Below are 16,493 nucleotides of genomic sequence, written 5' to 3'. Positions count from 1 at the left end.
AAGTTCAACTACGAGTTATGATTTTGCACCATACAAATGAAACACATATTTCTGCATTACTCGAGAATCAATCAAGCAAATGAAACCAAATTAAGCATATGGAGATTTTAGGGTGCAATAAATGTTTCTACGGTGGTTAGACACTCCTCCGCCCTCTCTATGGGGGCTACCATACAAATGAAGCATAAATGTCTGATAACTCGAGAACTTATCAAGCAAACAGAATAAAAGGGCCTGGCCGGGTAAGGGAGTGAAAAGTGCCCCAAAACCAAATCACTAGCTGTATGGCAAATATTGTAAAGGATATTAAATAAGAAATTTTGGTGGTTTATTTGAATCCCTATGTGGTTTGACGTAGGATCTATAGTGAAAAACGTACTTTTTCGATTTTTTTCACGCCATCCTCAAAAGATCCGAGATAAAAATTTGAAAAAAATACTGAATGTGCATCTTACTACGGTGTATCAAAAAAAATTATCAAAAAAAAATTTCATCAAAAATTTTAGTACTAAAAAAATATTGAAATTTTGAATTTTTTTTTTTGGGATTTAGAGATTCAGTACTACTCTAATTCATATTTTAATGTGTTTCTACGGCTTTTCTAGATATGTGTGATTTTTTTCAGATTTTTTTCAATGTTGCGCGGTATCAAATATTTTTTTTAAATATTTCCAAAGAGTGGTTAGGTAAGGGAGTAAGAAGTGCCCCCCAAAATCACTAGCTGTATGGCAAATATTGTAAAGGATATTAAATAAGAAATTTTGGCGGTTTATTTGAACCTATGATACTATTGACGTAGAATCTATAGTGAAAAACGTACTTTTTCGTTTTTTTCACGTCATCCTCAATAGATCCGAGATAAAAATTTGAAAAAAAATACTGAATGTGCATCTTACCACGGTGTATCAAGAAAAATTATCAAAAAAATATTTCATCAAAAATTTTAGTACTAACAAAAATATTTAAATTTTGAATTTTTTTTTTGGATTTAGAGATTCAGTACTACTCTTATTCATATTTAAATGTGTTCTTACGGATTTTCTAGATTGATAAATATCTTCAAGCTGTTTTTTTTTTCAAATATTTAATAATACAAATAAAATAAAAATATATAATAAAAAATTGCCATACAGCTAGTGATTTGGTTTGGGGCACTTTTTACTCCCTTACCCGGTCTTTGGCATGTGGAGGTTTTAGGAGACAAGAAACGTTTCTTAGGTGATTTGACATTTCTTCCCCTCTACATTGGTTGCGCTGAATAACTCGAGAACTAATCAAGCAAATGGATCAACCTTGGCATATAGAGGTTTTAGGGATCGATAAACGTTTCTATGGTGGTTAGACACTCTTTCCCTCTCTCTAAGGGGAGGCTGCCATACAAATGAAACACAAATATCTCCATAACTCGAGAACTAATAAAGCAAATGGATTTAAATTAGGGATGTCAGGGTTTTTGACATGTGCACCCGTGGCCGAGTGGTTAGCGTCTCACATTATCATGCCGGATGTTCGGGTTCGATTCCCGTTTTGGCCAGGGGATTTTTCGTCAAAGAAATTTCCTTCGACTTGCGTATTCTACAGCTTGCCCCTCGAATACATTCAAGGCGTGTTATTTGGCTTAAGAAATCTCAACTAAGTATTAATACATGACGCTAATTAATGCATACGTTGAGACGGCAAAAGTTCCACGGGGATCGTTAACACCATTCAAGTAAGGGTTTTTGGGTACGAGAAATGTTTCTATGATGGTATGACACTGCTCCCTTCTCTGGAATGGAGAGGGGGTACCATAAAAATAATACACATATTCCAACCAAAAATGACAATTGAAAATTGTCGCACTCCTATACCGTCTTATATCTATATAAAAAAATGGATCGCTGAATGTGTTGATAAGAGCAAAGCTCGAGAAAAGAATTGTCCGATTTGGGTCTGTCTTTATTCATGTTTTCTGTATCAAACATTTATTCCATGTAACGGAGAAACATGTTATTTGCAAGTGGTTGAAAAATCTTGAACGAGAATTGTGTCTGAAAATAATCTGATATTATTATGACGATTTTTGGTAGAAGTACTAGGAATTTTATAGTAAAATGTAGAGAAAAAAAGGAGGTAAGATTAGAAGATCAATCAATGAACAATTCTGCGATTGGACCCATGAACAGCGCATAGTAAGAAAACGCGGATGTGATAACGAAATACTGATTTTTTGCGGGACGGAGTTTGCCAGGTCAGCTTCTTCTTCTTCTTCAATGGCACTAACGTTCCTAGAGGAACTTCGCCGTCTCAACGTAGTATTACTTGCGTCATTTTTATTAGTACTTAGTTGAGATTTCTTACCAAATAACACGCCTTGAATGCATTCTGAGTGGCAAGCTCTAGAATACGCGTGATCACAGTGCATGTCGGAGGAAATTTCTTTGACGAAAAATTCCCCTGACCAGAACGGGAATCGAACCCGAACACCCGGCATGTTAGTTATGACGCTAACCACTCGGCCACGGGAGCACAGGTCAGCTAGTATGCTATAAAATTCAAATTCAATGTATGCTCGTGTTTGTTCATTACATTCGCAATAAAAAAAGGGGTTTGTGGTGTCACTATCACTGGCAACTCTATCCATTCATCAATGTTTCATCATCGTTAACATTAAATCGGTTAGATTTAGAATAGAAACATGTTTTCCGAGCTGAGTATTATATGTGTTTGTATTGTATTCCTGTTTTCTCTAATTTCTCTCTGCTCAGAACTAGGATACAAAGATTCCTCACTTCTCCTATTTCACGAGTTAAATTGCTGGAGATGTTCAAATCTATTTAGTTTTAGGTATTTCTCTTCCTTTGTTATTTATATTTTTGTGAAGAAGATGGTTTTTTTACAGTCCGGGATTTGGCTGCTAATGTTGCTTGACTGTTTTAATGATTGCATCCTTCAAAATTACAGTTTTCAGATCAGTTACAAATGTTATTTTGTTATTTTTTTCGCTCAAGATTACGTTTGCTAGAATTAATTATGAGTTTCTGAATAATATCGTGTAGTAAATTCTCGTAAACGGTTACTGTCAAAATTTCAGCCGAATCGGACGCGGTGTGGAAGCGGGCGTGTACGCGAATTTTAGAAAAATGGAAATACCGCCATCGCCACGTTCAAATTGGTCGAATTGCACTACGAACTGCTGCCCCATCCACCGTATTCTCCAGATTTGGCCCTTTGCGACCTTTTTTTTGTTTCCAAACTTCAAAAAGTCTCTTGCCGGGCAGAAATTTGAGTCGAATGAGGAGGTCATCGTCGCCACGGAGGCCTACTTTGCAGTCCTCGAGAAAACGTAAACGCTGGGTCAAATGTATCGAGCTAAAAGGAGACTATGTTGAGAAAAAAATCGCCACTTTTCCAATTTTTTTGTTTTTTTTTGTAGGCTGAGTACTTATCGAGCTGCCCTCGTATATTCCAGGTTTTTCAATCACTGTACTCAAATTTCAAATCTAGATTTGTAATATGTCCAGGTGTTCTGTTTCGGCCTGTTTATTATCTGTGTTTGTTGGTTTACATATATACTTCTTTCTATTTGATGCTATGTTTCGACAGTATAGTTCGCATAGTTTGCAATTCTTTATTTCGTTAGTGTTTTTAATTATTTTAATTTTAATTGTTCAACTATACTGCGGTGGCGGATTGATGTGGTGTGATGGTGGAGGCGGCTGTGTGCGAGGGTATAGCCTTGCGAGTCGTGTACGGTCGTGGAATTGCAGCTGCATGGAATTGTATTGGTGTGGGTGTATTGCTTTCGCTTGCTTTGTTCGGACTTTGGGCGTTTGTTTCTTTTCGTCAGTTGTGCAGTCACATTTTTGTGCGAGCTCGGATCTACTGTCACGTAGCCTCGAATCGGAATAGAGGAAATGGGGGAAATTTAGCAGCCGTGCGGTGCAGTTCCGTATAGCTTTTTACTTCCCACGAATGCATGCGATGCGTGCGGCCGCATTTTCGCACAGAGGTGCATCAAATCTAACCAAAATGAAACCAGTATGGAAGTATGTACAGGGTTTTCCAACTTTAAATTCCGAAAGTAAATTGAAATAAAACACACTTAGAATTCGAATTTCAATGAAACTTTTATTTCAAATTAAAGTTTGATTTATGCCATTATGTGTGAAATACAACATCATTCAAATGTCCACCTAGGGCTTCCTCGCACACCTTGATCCGGAACAGGTAATTTTCGATGACTTTTCGGCACATATGGGGCGGTATCTCGGTCATAACTTAACGAATGTTGTCTTTCAAATGTTCAAGAGTTTGCGGAGAGTTGGCATAGACACGGTCTTTCGCATAACCCCACAAAAAAAAGTCTAGCGGATTCAAATCGTATGATCTGGACGGCCAATTGGCATCACCAAAACGCGAAATTATGCGTCCCTCAAATTTCGTTCGCAATATGGCCATGTTCGATCGTGTTGTGTGACACGTGGCGCCGTCCTGCTGAAACCACATGTCTTCCGTATCCATATCTTCAATTTGTGGCAAAAAAAAATCGGTTAACATGCGGCCATAGCGCTCACCATTCACAATTACCGTCTCGCCGTCCTCATTACGGCCTGATGACTCCACCAGACCATAATGCGCACAAAACAGTGACTTTTGGCGGATGCAATGGCCTCTCAACAATCACGTGTGGATTTTCTGAGCCCTATATACGGAAATTTTGGGTGTTCACATAGCCACCGAGCTCGAAATGTGCCTCATCGCTGAAGAAAATTTGATGCGAAAATTCAGCATTTTGCTGCTGTTGTTCGTTCACCCAATCGACGTATGCCCGACGCATTCCATGCTCACCACGCTCTAATTTTTGTACCAGTTGGACTTTATATGGATGTAGGTGCAAGTCCAAATGCAAAATTCGCCACAATGATGTGTTTGACAAGCCCAATTGTTGAGCACGCCGTGGAATCGAAACATTCGGGTCATCCTCCACACTGGCAGCAACAGCAGCAATATTTTCGGCCGAACGCACATTACGATGATGCACAGGTTTCCCAATATCCGCTACGGATCCAGTTTGTTCGAATTTACGCACTACATTAGGGATTGTGTGCTCTGTAGGCCGTCCATGACGACCAAAATCCGTCCGTAATGCTCGAAAAACATTTGCCGGTTTTTCATCATTTTTATAGTATAATTCAACAAATTTAACACGTTGTGCGATGCTAAAACGATCCATATTGTAAAATGGCAGACATTCAACTAACGATATGACGCTTTGGTTGACAGCTATGTCAAACGGTTGTCAGCGCAGGGCTGTATACTTTCGGAAGCCCGAAATGAAAACCCTGTAGTATGAACATAAAAGCTTTAGAAGCTTTAGTAGCTTCCCAGGTTTCCCATAGATAAACGACCGTTGCCTTTATTGAGGTTGAATAAAGACTACGCGCATTGAATAATGGAATATATCGCTGGTCCGGTTGGTTTTAGAGAAGTTCTCTCGGTTACCTTCTCAGGTTTCCCAAAGATAATTCTCCACCTTTATGGTTGGTTTTCGATAAGAAATATATGCGATAAATATTTGAATATATAGTCGGTCCAATTCATTTTACAGGTTTTCGTTCTCAGGATACCTGAAGAATCTGCCGCGTATCGTAACACGTAATTTTCAGATTTCTGTTTCGTGGAGTGGTCAATAGTTTGCGTTTACATAATCAAATCACTTATCTCAGTGAATCCTGATTCTTACCTCCTCCCATCAACTACCATCCTTTCCATGATAATCGTTAGGGAACCGATCTTTAGAGGAGACCCTTCTGGCTTTCGGGCGGCGAATATCATGCTAACATTCCTTTCCTTTCCCTGGTGACTGTAAGAACGTGGCTGGTGTCGTTATTGTTTATGTATAGCTCGAATAATCAAAACTTGTACAATTAGAATGGTTTGCTACTTCCAAGTGTCATTCGGTGTGTTATTTGTGCAATTTTGCTGGTTCAGGTCAATTATGGAGAGCAACTACGAATTGTACAGTCTACCCAAACTCAAGCTCAAGTACGCCATTTTGTAGCGGTCACAATCTTAGATTTTCAAGATCATGGAATACGCGGTTCTATAATGACAGCAGAGTGTATTTCAAGTTTCAGTTCAATCGGTCAACAGGAAGGGGGCTAAATTCCTATCAATGTGGGACAACGCTACAGGCAAACATACAACACAAATCGAAAGAACGAATGTATGGAAAAATGGGAATATTTCCAGTTTTCATTAGTTAAACCGTTTAGAGATTAGGGAACTGTAATGTATAGCATATCAAACAAATATTAGAGAATTTGCGATTCGATTGGTACAAAAATCATTCGAATTCGTTCGCTGTGGAACTTGTTATTAACGTTAACTTTATTTCACAAAAACGTGATCTATTTTCTGATTCGACACCCTTCCTGAAAGACGTAGATCTACGTCAAAAATCTATAAGGATCAATTTAATTCAATGAGCCACATATCCACGGTAATATAACGCTTACAAATGAGACGTTTGTATGCCTTATCTTACCATATTCATCTCCAGCTCTAGTAGAAATAGTTCAAAGGTTGAAAAAGATTGCCATTTGTCGTGTACTGTAACGATACGGAAATGGAAACCGCATTCCCTTATAATGTACTTTACGTTTGTTTTCTTCCATTGCAGATTAAGCCACTCTACGTTTCCTACCAGAAAGTGTTATCCGACTCACTGTGGGAGCCGCTGAACACATTTTGGGCCGAATGTTACGAGTCGTGTAAGCTTTCGTCTCAACGTCGTGCCCGGCTACAGATGGAAAGCCGTCGGAAGTTTCAGGTATGCTATCACCCCAATGCAGCTATGGACAAAAAAAAACGAAGATGATGATTGATTCCAACCATGTTTGTGTATACACATCTTACATTGTCAGGAGAAAATATTGATCCCATGCCGAATACGACAGTCGGAGGAACTTGCGCGCATTAACGTGCAACAAATTCAGCGGAAAGCCAAAGATGCGTACACCGAACGGAGGTGGAACATATTGAAACGGTTTCTTTACGGCCCCAAGGGAGCATGGGCCAAACTGTGAGTACTAAATTACTTTTTTTTCGAAATTACAATGAGTCATCATGATGATGACTAAAAGTGGTGACTTCGATCCATGACATGAATCACGGCCATGATGAGATAATAATGAAATTGGAATATTCCATTACGAGATGTAGCGGACCGAATATATCTATTATATTTAAGTTTCCATTTTTGTTTTCGATATCACATTTTATTTGTTATAATTCTCGCATTTTCTAATCATCCTATCAATAATCAATAATCCTTTAACGAAAATACTTTTAGTTACATAACAACATGATCCTGTTTGCCCTCTGCCTTCTTCGACTGTGTTGATTTTGTATAGTTGCGTGGGGGATTTTCACAACTTTGAGTCGTTTTTTCAGCCCAGTCTCTCCAATACGGTTGTTAACTTGTGATTTTGGATCAGTTGTTTAATAAATTCTCCGTTTGAGAATTTGCTCCAGTTTTAAAATCCTTTGTTCATTTTCGACGAATTTCGCTTTCGAGTTATATTTATGTTCGTTCACTTTGTCTCCCGCTCGTTCTTGGGGAACAAACTTGCACTTCCATTTGATAACTTCCTTTGAAATGTTTCCCTGGACACACGTAAACTGCTTTTTGATAAAATTCATTTTTGGTGCGTTGTCACTGCGACGGATCACTATACTTTACGATACGATACGTTTTAGGAAACAGTCAGAAAAAAACATGTAGCAAATGAACAAAAAAAACAGTCCAAATCCTTCTGTCACTCAGTGTTCTCTCCTCAGGGACAATCAATGGAGAACTAGTTTCGAGGCGTTTTTGATTATCAGCGCTTTGATTCACACGATTCTTCTTCTTCAAAAAGAAACACAGACGATAGCTATTGATACACTAATAAGTAAACGACGTATTTCGCGCCAATTCGCACCACTCAGAAAAGGTCACCTTACTTGCGATATGCTTTACCGCTGTCACCAGATGTAGCGGACCGAACGATCTTGGGCTCTTCTTTGGGCAACTAAAACTCGACCGATCCTCTTTACGGGTAACTTTCGACTCTTTATTTTAATCCCACTATATATAAATCAACCTAACGCTATACATACTTAATCCTACAAGCTAATTCTACATACAAATTCCTACACGAGGCGCTTGGAGTCGATTTGAGAGAGGGCAAAAGAAATAAACCAATTGCAATCGAATTGGCTATATACTAGGGTGCCAATGAATGTATGGGAAATAATCGATCCTAAAATTTAAAAAAGTTACCCTATACAAAATGTTCACCACCTCGAAAAGCACCCTATGCCGAATTTCAGCTCAAACGGACTAAAGGGAAATTGGCGCAAAGCGGTCAAAATTTAAGTTTTTTCAAAATCGAAAAATCTCCCAAGGAAGGAGTAAAGGAAATCGGGGTTTGTTGTCAAATGTCTTATTTTTTTTTTTTTTATAATTCGTTTATTTGTACAGGCTCAGTTACATAGGTTTAAAGAAGCCAAACTCTCAACTATACTTTTACTATTAACATGTTTTCTTAATTCTACGGTTAATGAAATAGGAAACCGATTACTCGCGGTCGACTCGAGTTTAGAAGGGTGACACATTTTCTTTAGGAAAAGGATGGGATGTAAGGAGATTGTAACCATGTTCACACTCACACTCACACTCACTTTCACATTCATACTCACACATCACACTGAATTCTTAAACTATCCTTACATCTAATATGTATTAACAATTTAACTTATTCTAATGTTAGGGAACCGATAGCTCGCGAAGGACGAAAAGGAGGAGAAAATGGGGGGGGAAAGGATGTAAGAACAATCACACTCGAAGATCGATATCTTTAAGGAAAACATATATTTGGGACATGTAATCAAGGTCTAACCGAGCCAACACATCTCTCACCGGCACATTGGGCTGCCTTCCTCGAGCCCGAAGGGAGTTTTCTAAATTCGATCTGGCGACAAAATATAGCTCGCACGACCAAACAACGTGTTCGATGTCGTGGTAACCATGGCCACAAACGCAGAGATTGCTGTCGGCAAGCTTGAAACGAAAAAGCAGCGCATCTAAAGAACAGTGATTGGACATGAGTCGGGAGAAGGTCCGAATAAAGTCCCGACTCAAGTCCAGACTTTTGAACCATGGTTTGAGGCTAACCTTAGGGATAATCGAGTGGAACCACCGGCCCAATTCATCTTCGTTCCACTTGCGTTGCCAGTTAGCGATGGTATTTTTACGAACTAAAGAATAAAATTCATTGAAGGCGATTTGACGCTGATAAATATCGCCTTCAATTGCACCTACCTTTGCTAATGAGTCAGCCCTCTCATTACCCGAAATGGAGCAATGTGAAGGGACCCAGACGAAGGTAATGACATAACAGCGTCTGGATAAAGCACTCAAAATTTCTCGTATTCTCTCAAGGAAGTACGGCGAGTGCTTTTCCGGCCTCACTGAACGGATAGCTTCGACAGAGCTAAGACTATCCGTTACAATGTAATAGTGTTCAACAGGTCGTGAGGCGACGCTGTCCAGCGCCCAGTATATCGCTGCCAATTCAGCAATATATACCGAGCAAGGATTCTGAAGACTGTGTGAGGTGCTAAAAAAAACGTTGAACACTCCAAATCCTGTGGACTCATTCATAGAGGACCCATCAGTAAAGTACATATTATCACAATTGACACGCCCATACTTTGCTTTGAAGATCGTAGGAGCGATCCTCGATCGAAGATAATCTGGAATTTCATGGATTTTCTCCTTCATGAACAGATCAAAATGTACAGAGGAATTGATGTAGTCAGAAAAACAAACACGGTTGGGAATATACGAAGAAGGATCAACCTGCATGGTGATGAATTCATGATATGAGCTCATGAATCCAGAATGAAAATTTAGCTCGATAAGCTGCTCAAAATTTCCGATCACCAATGGGTTCATAACCTTACACCGGATGAGGAACCGAAGAGATAATAAATTGAAGCGATCTTTTAGTGGGAGTAGGCCTGCCAAAACCTCGAGACTCATGGTATGCGTTGAGGGCATACATCCCAACGCAATACGGAGACAAAGATACTGAATTCGCTCGAGTTTAATGAGGTGTGTTTTGGCAGCTGATTGAAAACAGAAACTGCCATACTCCATCACTGAGAGAATAGTTGTTCGATACAACATTATAAGATCTTCAGGATGGGCACCCCACCAGGTGCCGGTAATTGTACGGAGAAAGTTTATTCTTTGTTGACATTTTTTACTCAGATACCTAATATGGGCCCCCCAAGTACATTTGGAGTCGAACCAGACCCCAAGATACTTGAATGACATAGCATGAGTGATCGGTTTACCCAAAAGTTGAAGCTTTGGTTTTGCTGGTCTATGCTTCCTAGAAAAAACCACCATCTCTGTTTTCTCCGTGGAGAATTCGATCCCTAGCCCAATGGCCCAGGTTGAAAAATTGTTCAAAGTATCTTGTAAGGGTCCTTGCAGGTCGGATTCGTTTGATCCTACGACAGACACCACTCCATCATCTGCAAGTTGTCTTAGGTTGCAATTTTGTGTAAGGCAATTGTCGATGTCGCTTACATAGAAGTTGTACAAAAGGGGGCTTAAACATGAGCCCTGGGGGAGGCCCATGTAAGAGATCCGACTCACTGCCGAATCTCCATGAGAAAAATTCAAATGTTTCTCACAAAGCAAGTTATATAACATATTATTCAATAGAGGCGGCAGACCCCGAGAGTGTAATTTGTCTGACAGGACCTCTATTGAAACTGAATCAAAGGCCCCCTTTATGTCCAAGAATACTGAAGCCATTTGTTTTTTTTCGGCGTAAGCCATTTGAATTTCTGAAGAAAGCAACGCAAGACAATCATTCGTCCCCTTGCCCCTGCGGAACCCATATTGTGTATCTGAGAGTAGGCCATTCGTTTCAACCCATCGATCAAGGCGAAACAAGATCATTTTCTCCAACAATTTCCGTATACAAGACAGCATTGCTATTGGGCGGTACGAATTGAAGTCGGACGCGGGCTTTCCAGGTTTTTGAATAGCTATAACTCGTACTTGTCTCCAATCATCTGGAACAATATTATGTTCCAGAAACCGATTGAATAAATTCAACAAGCGATGTTTCGCCACACCAGGGAGGTTTTTCAACAAGTTGAACTTAATTCTATCCGATCCTGGGGCAGAATTGTTACAAGAAAGGAGAGCAAGAGAGAATTCTACCATCGAAAACTCGGAATCAAGATCGCACCTATCTTGTGGTATGTCTCGAACAATTTTTTGCACAGGAGCGGAATCAGGACAAACCTTCCGTGCAAAATTAAAAATCCATCGATGTGAATATTCTTCGCTTTCATTCGTTGATGAGCGATTTCGCATGTTTCGAGCCACTTTCCATAATTTTTTCATTGACGTTTCTCGTGACAAACCTCCCACGAAATTTCGCCAATAAGCACGTTTTTTCCCTTTGATCAAATTTTTGAACTGATTCTCAAGGGCTAAATACATTTGAAAATTTTCAGGGGTTCCACGTTTCCGAAAAGCTTTAAATGCATTCGATTTTTCTACATAAAGCTTGGAACATTGGCTATCCCACCATGGATTGGGAGGCCTTCGGCGAATGGTGGAACCTGGGATGGGTTTCGTTTGAGCGCGAACCGCGCTGTCATATATCAAACGAGAAAGGAAGTTATACTCCTCCAATGGAGGTAAACCATCTCTGGAATTGATGGCTAGAGCAATCGTGTCCGCATATTTTTTCCAGTCAATGTGTCTTGTGAGGTCATATGCCATGTTTATAGATTCAGAAGAATTCGACCCAATGGTGATGGAAATTTTGATTGGCAAGTGATCACTACCGTTGGGGTTCTGGATTACATTCCACTTGCAATCTAACGATAGTGAATTCGAGCAAAGCGAGAGGTCAAGAGCACTAGGGTTAGCAGGAGGTTTAGGTACACGTGTTGTTTCCCCAGTGTTCAAAATGGTCATATTGAAGCTGTTACAAAGGTCATATATCAACAATGAACGATTGTCGTCGTACTGTTCCCCCCAGGCAGTTCCGTGAGAGTTGAAGTCTCCCAAGATCAATCGTGGCTCAGGAAGGAGTGAGCACATGTCATCAAGTTGTTTGCGGCTAACCGCAGCTCTCGGAGGCCAATACAAGCTGACAATACAGAGGTCTTTGCCTCTGATGTTTGCGTGACAAGCAACAGCTTCGATCCCTCCAATAGTTGGAAGGTCAATTCTAAAAAATGAGTGGCTCTTATTGATCCCCAAAAGCACCCCTCCGTATCTATCATCACGGTCCAAGCGTATAATATTAAAATCGTGGAAAGAGATATCATCTCGCGAAGAAAGCCAAGTTTCGGACAGAGCAAAAACATCACAATTGAAGTTATGAATTAAAAATTTGAATGTATCCAATTTAGGGATAAGACTACGACAATTCCACTGTAAAACAGTGATATCTCCGACCTCTCTATTTGAATTAGACATCAAGAGAGATAATCATTGCAAGGAGGGGCCATGTTTGCATCAATTGTTGCAAAATTGTCTTTAATACTGGAAGCATTGAGATGACAATGGTTCTGATGGAGTCGGAAACATTAAAACACTTGAAGATTTGATCCAAAAGGTCAGACAACTTTATAAATCCCGATTGGGAAGTTGAACTGGACGGAAAAATAGGGACAGTTGGGGTTTTTGATGTCCCCTCGAGTGCTGGGTCGTTCGAAGATGAAATATTCCCACGGAAGCCAGGAGGAACCTGATTTTGCTTGTCCGCTGCACTCGATTTTTTAGGCAAGCTAACAGAGGATACAACCGTGGGGACTTGTTCTTGAACTTTGGGAGTGGTCACATTTTTGCGCCGGGGATTCCCTTTGAAAATAAACGGTGTGCCCTCGCTAGCTGTGTCCGCTTCCATTTCATCAACTGGCAACGCGGAAAAGGTATTGTGTGTTGAGATTGGTTGTTGTTGTTGAGCCAGTGGAGAAGCGCCCTTTAAAATTTCCGCAAAAGTACGTTTCGAGTGTTCCTTTAAAGAGCGCTTCTGCTTCTCCCAGCGACTCTTGTAAGTTTCACAAGCTGAGAGCACGTGTGGGGATCCTCCGCAATATGGACACTTATGCTCAGTCGCACTGCAGGATTTCCCCACATGTTGCTCTCCGCAAGTGGCACAGCGCTCCTTGTTGGCACAATAATCTGCTGTGTGACCAACTGACTTGCATTTGTTGCAAGTCATGGGCTTTGGCACGAAGAGTCGCAGTGGTAGCCTCAATTTGTCTACCATAACGTAGTCAGGGAGGGCGGAACCAGCAAAAGTTACTCGAAACGAGTCGGACGGCGTGAATTTTGTTTTTCCCTCTTCCTGGGACACTTTTCCTAACTGTTGGCAGTCCAAAATTTTAACTATCGACCGAGGAAGCTTTTTAAATCTGCCATCTCCCTTTTTTATAAATTCGCTCGTCAGACCCGTTTCTGTAATCACCCCCGAAATTTCTACGTTATGGCAGGGCACATAGGCGCGATATTCTAGGATGAATCTATTGTCGACAACAATTTCGTTAGCTTGCTTCCGATCAGCCACGACAACACGCAGTTTGTTCGGTCTAACCTTTCTCATTTCGACCACGGAGGAATAATTTTTTGTCAGATCTTTCATAATCTGAATGACGTTCAGCGATTTCCCGTTGGGTTTGGGCCGGAAGAAAACAACCCATGGACCAGTTCCAGGTGCATCCTCTGGATAAACCTTGACACGGGGAGAGGACAAAACAGAAGAAGAAGACGAGGACGAGGTTTGGGAGGGAACGGGGACGGTAGAGGGGGGAGATGAGGTGGATGGTTGAGAGGGATCAGGAGCAACAGATGAGGAATGCGAGGTCGATGGTTGAGTTAAAACGGGGGGGTTCGGGGGATGAGTGGCGAGGTTTGTGGATTTCTTAGAGGGGGGCTTTTTAATCGACGACTCTTCTGTATCACACGGAACGCGCTTAAGCGACTTTCCGGCACCTTTTTGTGCAACGGAAAGGGAGTCATCGAAGGAGATCTCCATATTAAAAGACCCCCCACCTTCATCCATCATTTATGTGGCTGATAATTGCAATAGTTTGAATGATTCCTATAACCTAATAAAAAAAAACAAAGAAAAACAAAAAATAATAAAACTACTTGCTAACGCACACCAGTGCGATGATTGCGGTAACGGCTGCTGCTCGATCGGATGATTGCAGACGCCGCTGCGATTGTGCACTTTTCAGTCCGGTGCTCGTTCTCACGTTCTCGCTCACAGCGATTCACACGAGATGCACCAGTACAATTGAACTTAGCGATCGGCTGATCGCGTGTTGGGCGCTCGGCACAAATGAAATGGTGTATCACACCACTAAGCGCGTTCTTCCACACTGATATTGTGTGCGTGCGACTGACCACCGTGTCCGACTCCAATTTGCGATGGCGATGAATTGGCGAGAAATGAAAGCCAGCCACTTTGGCAGGCCTTGTTGCGGCTTCTCCACTCGCTGATTGCGAGGTTGAACACAATGTCCACAAGACCACGGTAAACGCGTGATAATAAAAACACCAGGGCGAGTAAGGTTAATAACAGCTTACGGCACTCGATCACGATTACGGGAACGCGAAAGTAAACGACTGATTGCTTGCGCTGTCCAGACTTGAATGAAATGTCTTAAAATTGCATGAAACGTCGAGATCTAGTGTCATCTCGAAATTATTTTTTTTTAAATCGTGACTTTACTCGTAGAGATTTACAGTTATCTAAAAAAATTTTTGTTGTCAAACATAGATTTTTCAGGCGAAAAAACGATGAAATGCCAAAAAAACATTTTTTTTTGACTAAGAAAAATTTCGAGATAACTGTAAATCTCGACGAGTAATGCAATTTCAAGACATTTGGCATCAATTTTTTTTTTTGAAAACCTCGATTATCGGCGATTTTTCGTTTTTCAAAAAAAAAACTCAAATTTAAACGTTTATGACACCAGTAAATTAAGTCAGAATGAACTAATATTTTGCATAGGGTATATTATCGTGCAAATCAACATCTCGTAGCAAGTTCCGAATGAAAAATCGAGATAGCTATTTTTATTGGCACCCAAAACCATACTTTTCGTTTCGTACTCCGAAGAAAAAAATCCCAGATTGCCGATTTTTGACAATTTTTTTTTTCGAGATGACACTAGATCTCGACGTTTCATGCAATTTTAAGACATTTGACATCAAAAAAAAAAAATTCGAAAACCTCGATTTCCTTTACTCTCCCTTTGGGTGATTTTTCGATTTTGTAACGACTCAAACTTTGACCGCTTTGCGCCACTCTCCCTTAAGTCTGATTGAGCTGAAATCCGGAATAGAGTGTTTTTTCGAGGCGGTGAACATTTTTTTATGTGGTAACTTTTTGAAATTCGAAATGACCATTTTCATTGGCACCCTACTATATACACTGCGTTCCACAACTATAGAACCACTCAATTTTCCGGAGATCCAGAGATATGTAAGAAGTCGGTTGAATTGAAGTATAGAGTGTATATAGAGGATTGTATCACATTTACCCGAAACCCACTCACCCGAAAAACAGTTTCCCGAAAGATTCCATGATGACTAATTCCACTCACCTGAATGTAACAAGTACCCGAAGGCGACATCTACCCGAACTGACACTTACCCGAATGCAACTTCTATCTTTTTTAATTTTGCTGCAATATCATTTTAAACGATTCCTGGTGAATCTTCAACTAAAATCTACCAAAATCACGATTTTTACTTCACTGTACTCATAATAGCCAATAAAATTTCACTTTAACGTTGACACATTTCATTTTCACTTGAAATAAGTCATATTTGAATATAAAACAAAAATATTTTTTGAACTGTATATAATCGAGTCTAAAATTGTATATAATCGAATCATATATAATCGAGTCCAACCTGTATTTGTATATTTATTTCTGATCAGTGTTATATGAAGATCATATTTGTCTCGTACGTTCATTCTCATTAAAAAAGTATTTTTCGTGGATTGTGCGATTTGAGAAATAGTGGTGTTGAATAAAATCCTTTTCAAAATAATGAAATGTAAAATAATACAGTTTTATAACGTATTATGAAGTTCAATCATTCATATGGATGACGCAGCCCGTTTATTTAACACGTTTAGTGCCACGCGGTTTTATAGCGACTTTCCCGTCACGCCACGCGCTGATATCGTAGTACAGCAATGCGAAACGCAATACTGGAAAATTAGAATTCACACGATGGAAATTTTTTAACGTATTTGGGCCATCGTTTCTTTTCGTAAGAAGGTATTTCTGCTTGAAAGCAGTATAATTTCTGCGAAAAAAAATAAATTTCTTCCTTTTTCATCATAGTTTAAACTGTCAGTCACCGATGACTGACTTAGCAGTGAACGTGTTAAAAAAAA

The 16,493-nt window shown here is 40.1% G+C and overlaps 1 protein-coding gene across 3 annotated transcripts in view; it reads left to right on the top strand.

The window, feature by feature from the left end:
* Positions 1-16,493, top strand: part of LOC129779742 (neurobeachin-like protein 1) — a 230,308-nt gene that overhangs the window by 79,827 nt on the left and 133,988 nt on the right. For all 3 annotated transcript variants that reach the window (XM_055787400.1, XM_055787399.1, XM_055787401.1), the window contains 2 exons: positions 6,665-6,814; positions 6,909-7,066. In XM_055787400.1, the coding sequence (XP_055643375.1) occupies positions 6,665-6,814; positions 6,909-7,066 (308 nt within the window). The remainder of the gene's footprint in view (positions 1-6,664; positions 6,815-6,908; positions 7,067-16,493) is intronic.

The sequence above is a fragment of the Toxorhynchites rutilus genome, chromosome 3 (genome assembly GCF_029784135.1).
Source record: "Toxorhynchites rutilus septentrionalis strain SRP chromosome 3, ASM2978413v1, whole genome shotgun sequence".
Taxonomy (NCBI): Eukaryota; Metazoa; Arthropoda; class Insecta; order Diptera; family Culicidae; genus Toxorhynchites; species Toxorhynchites rutilus.
This window is presented reverse-complemented; position numbering and strand designations above follow the sequence as displayed.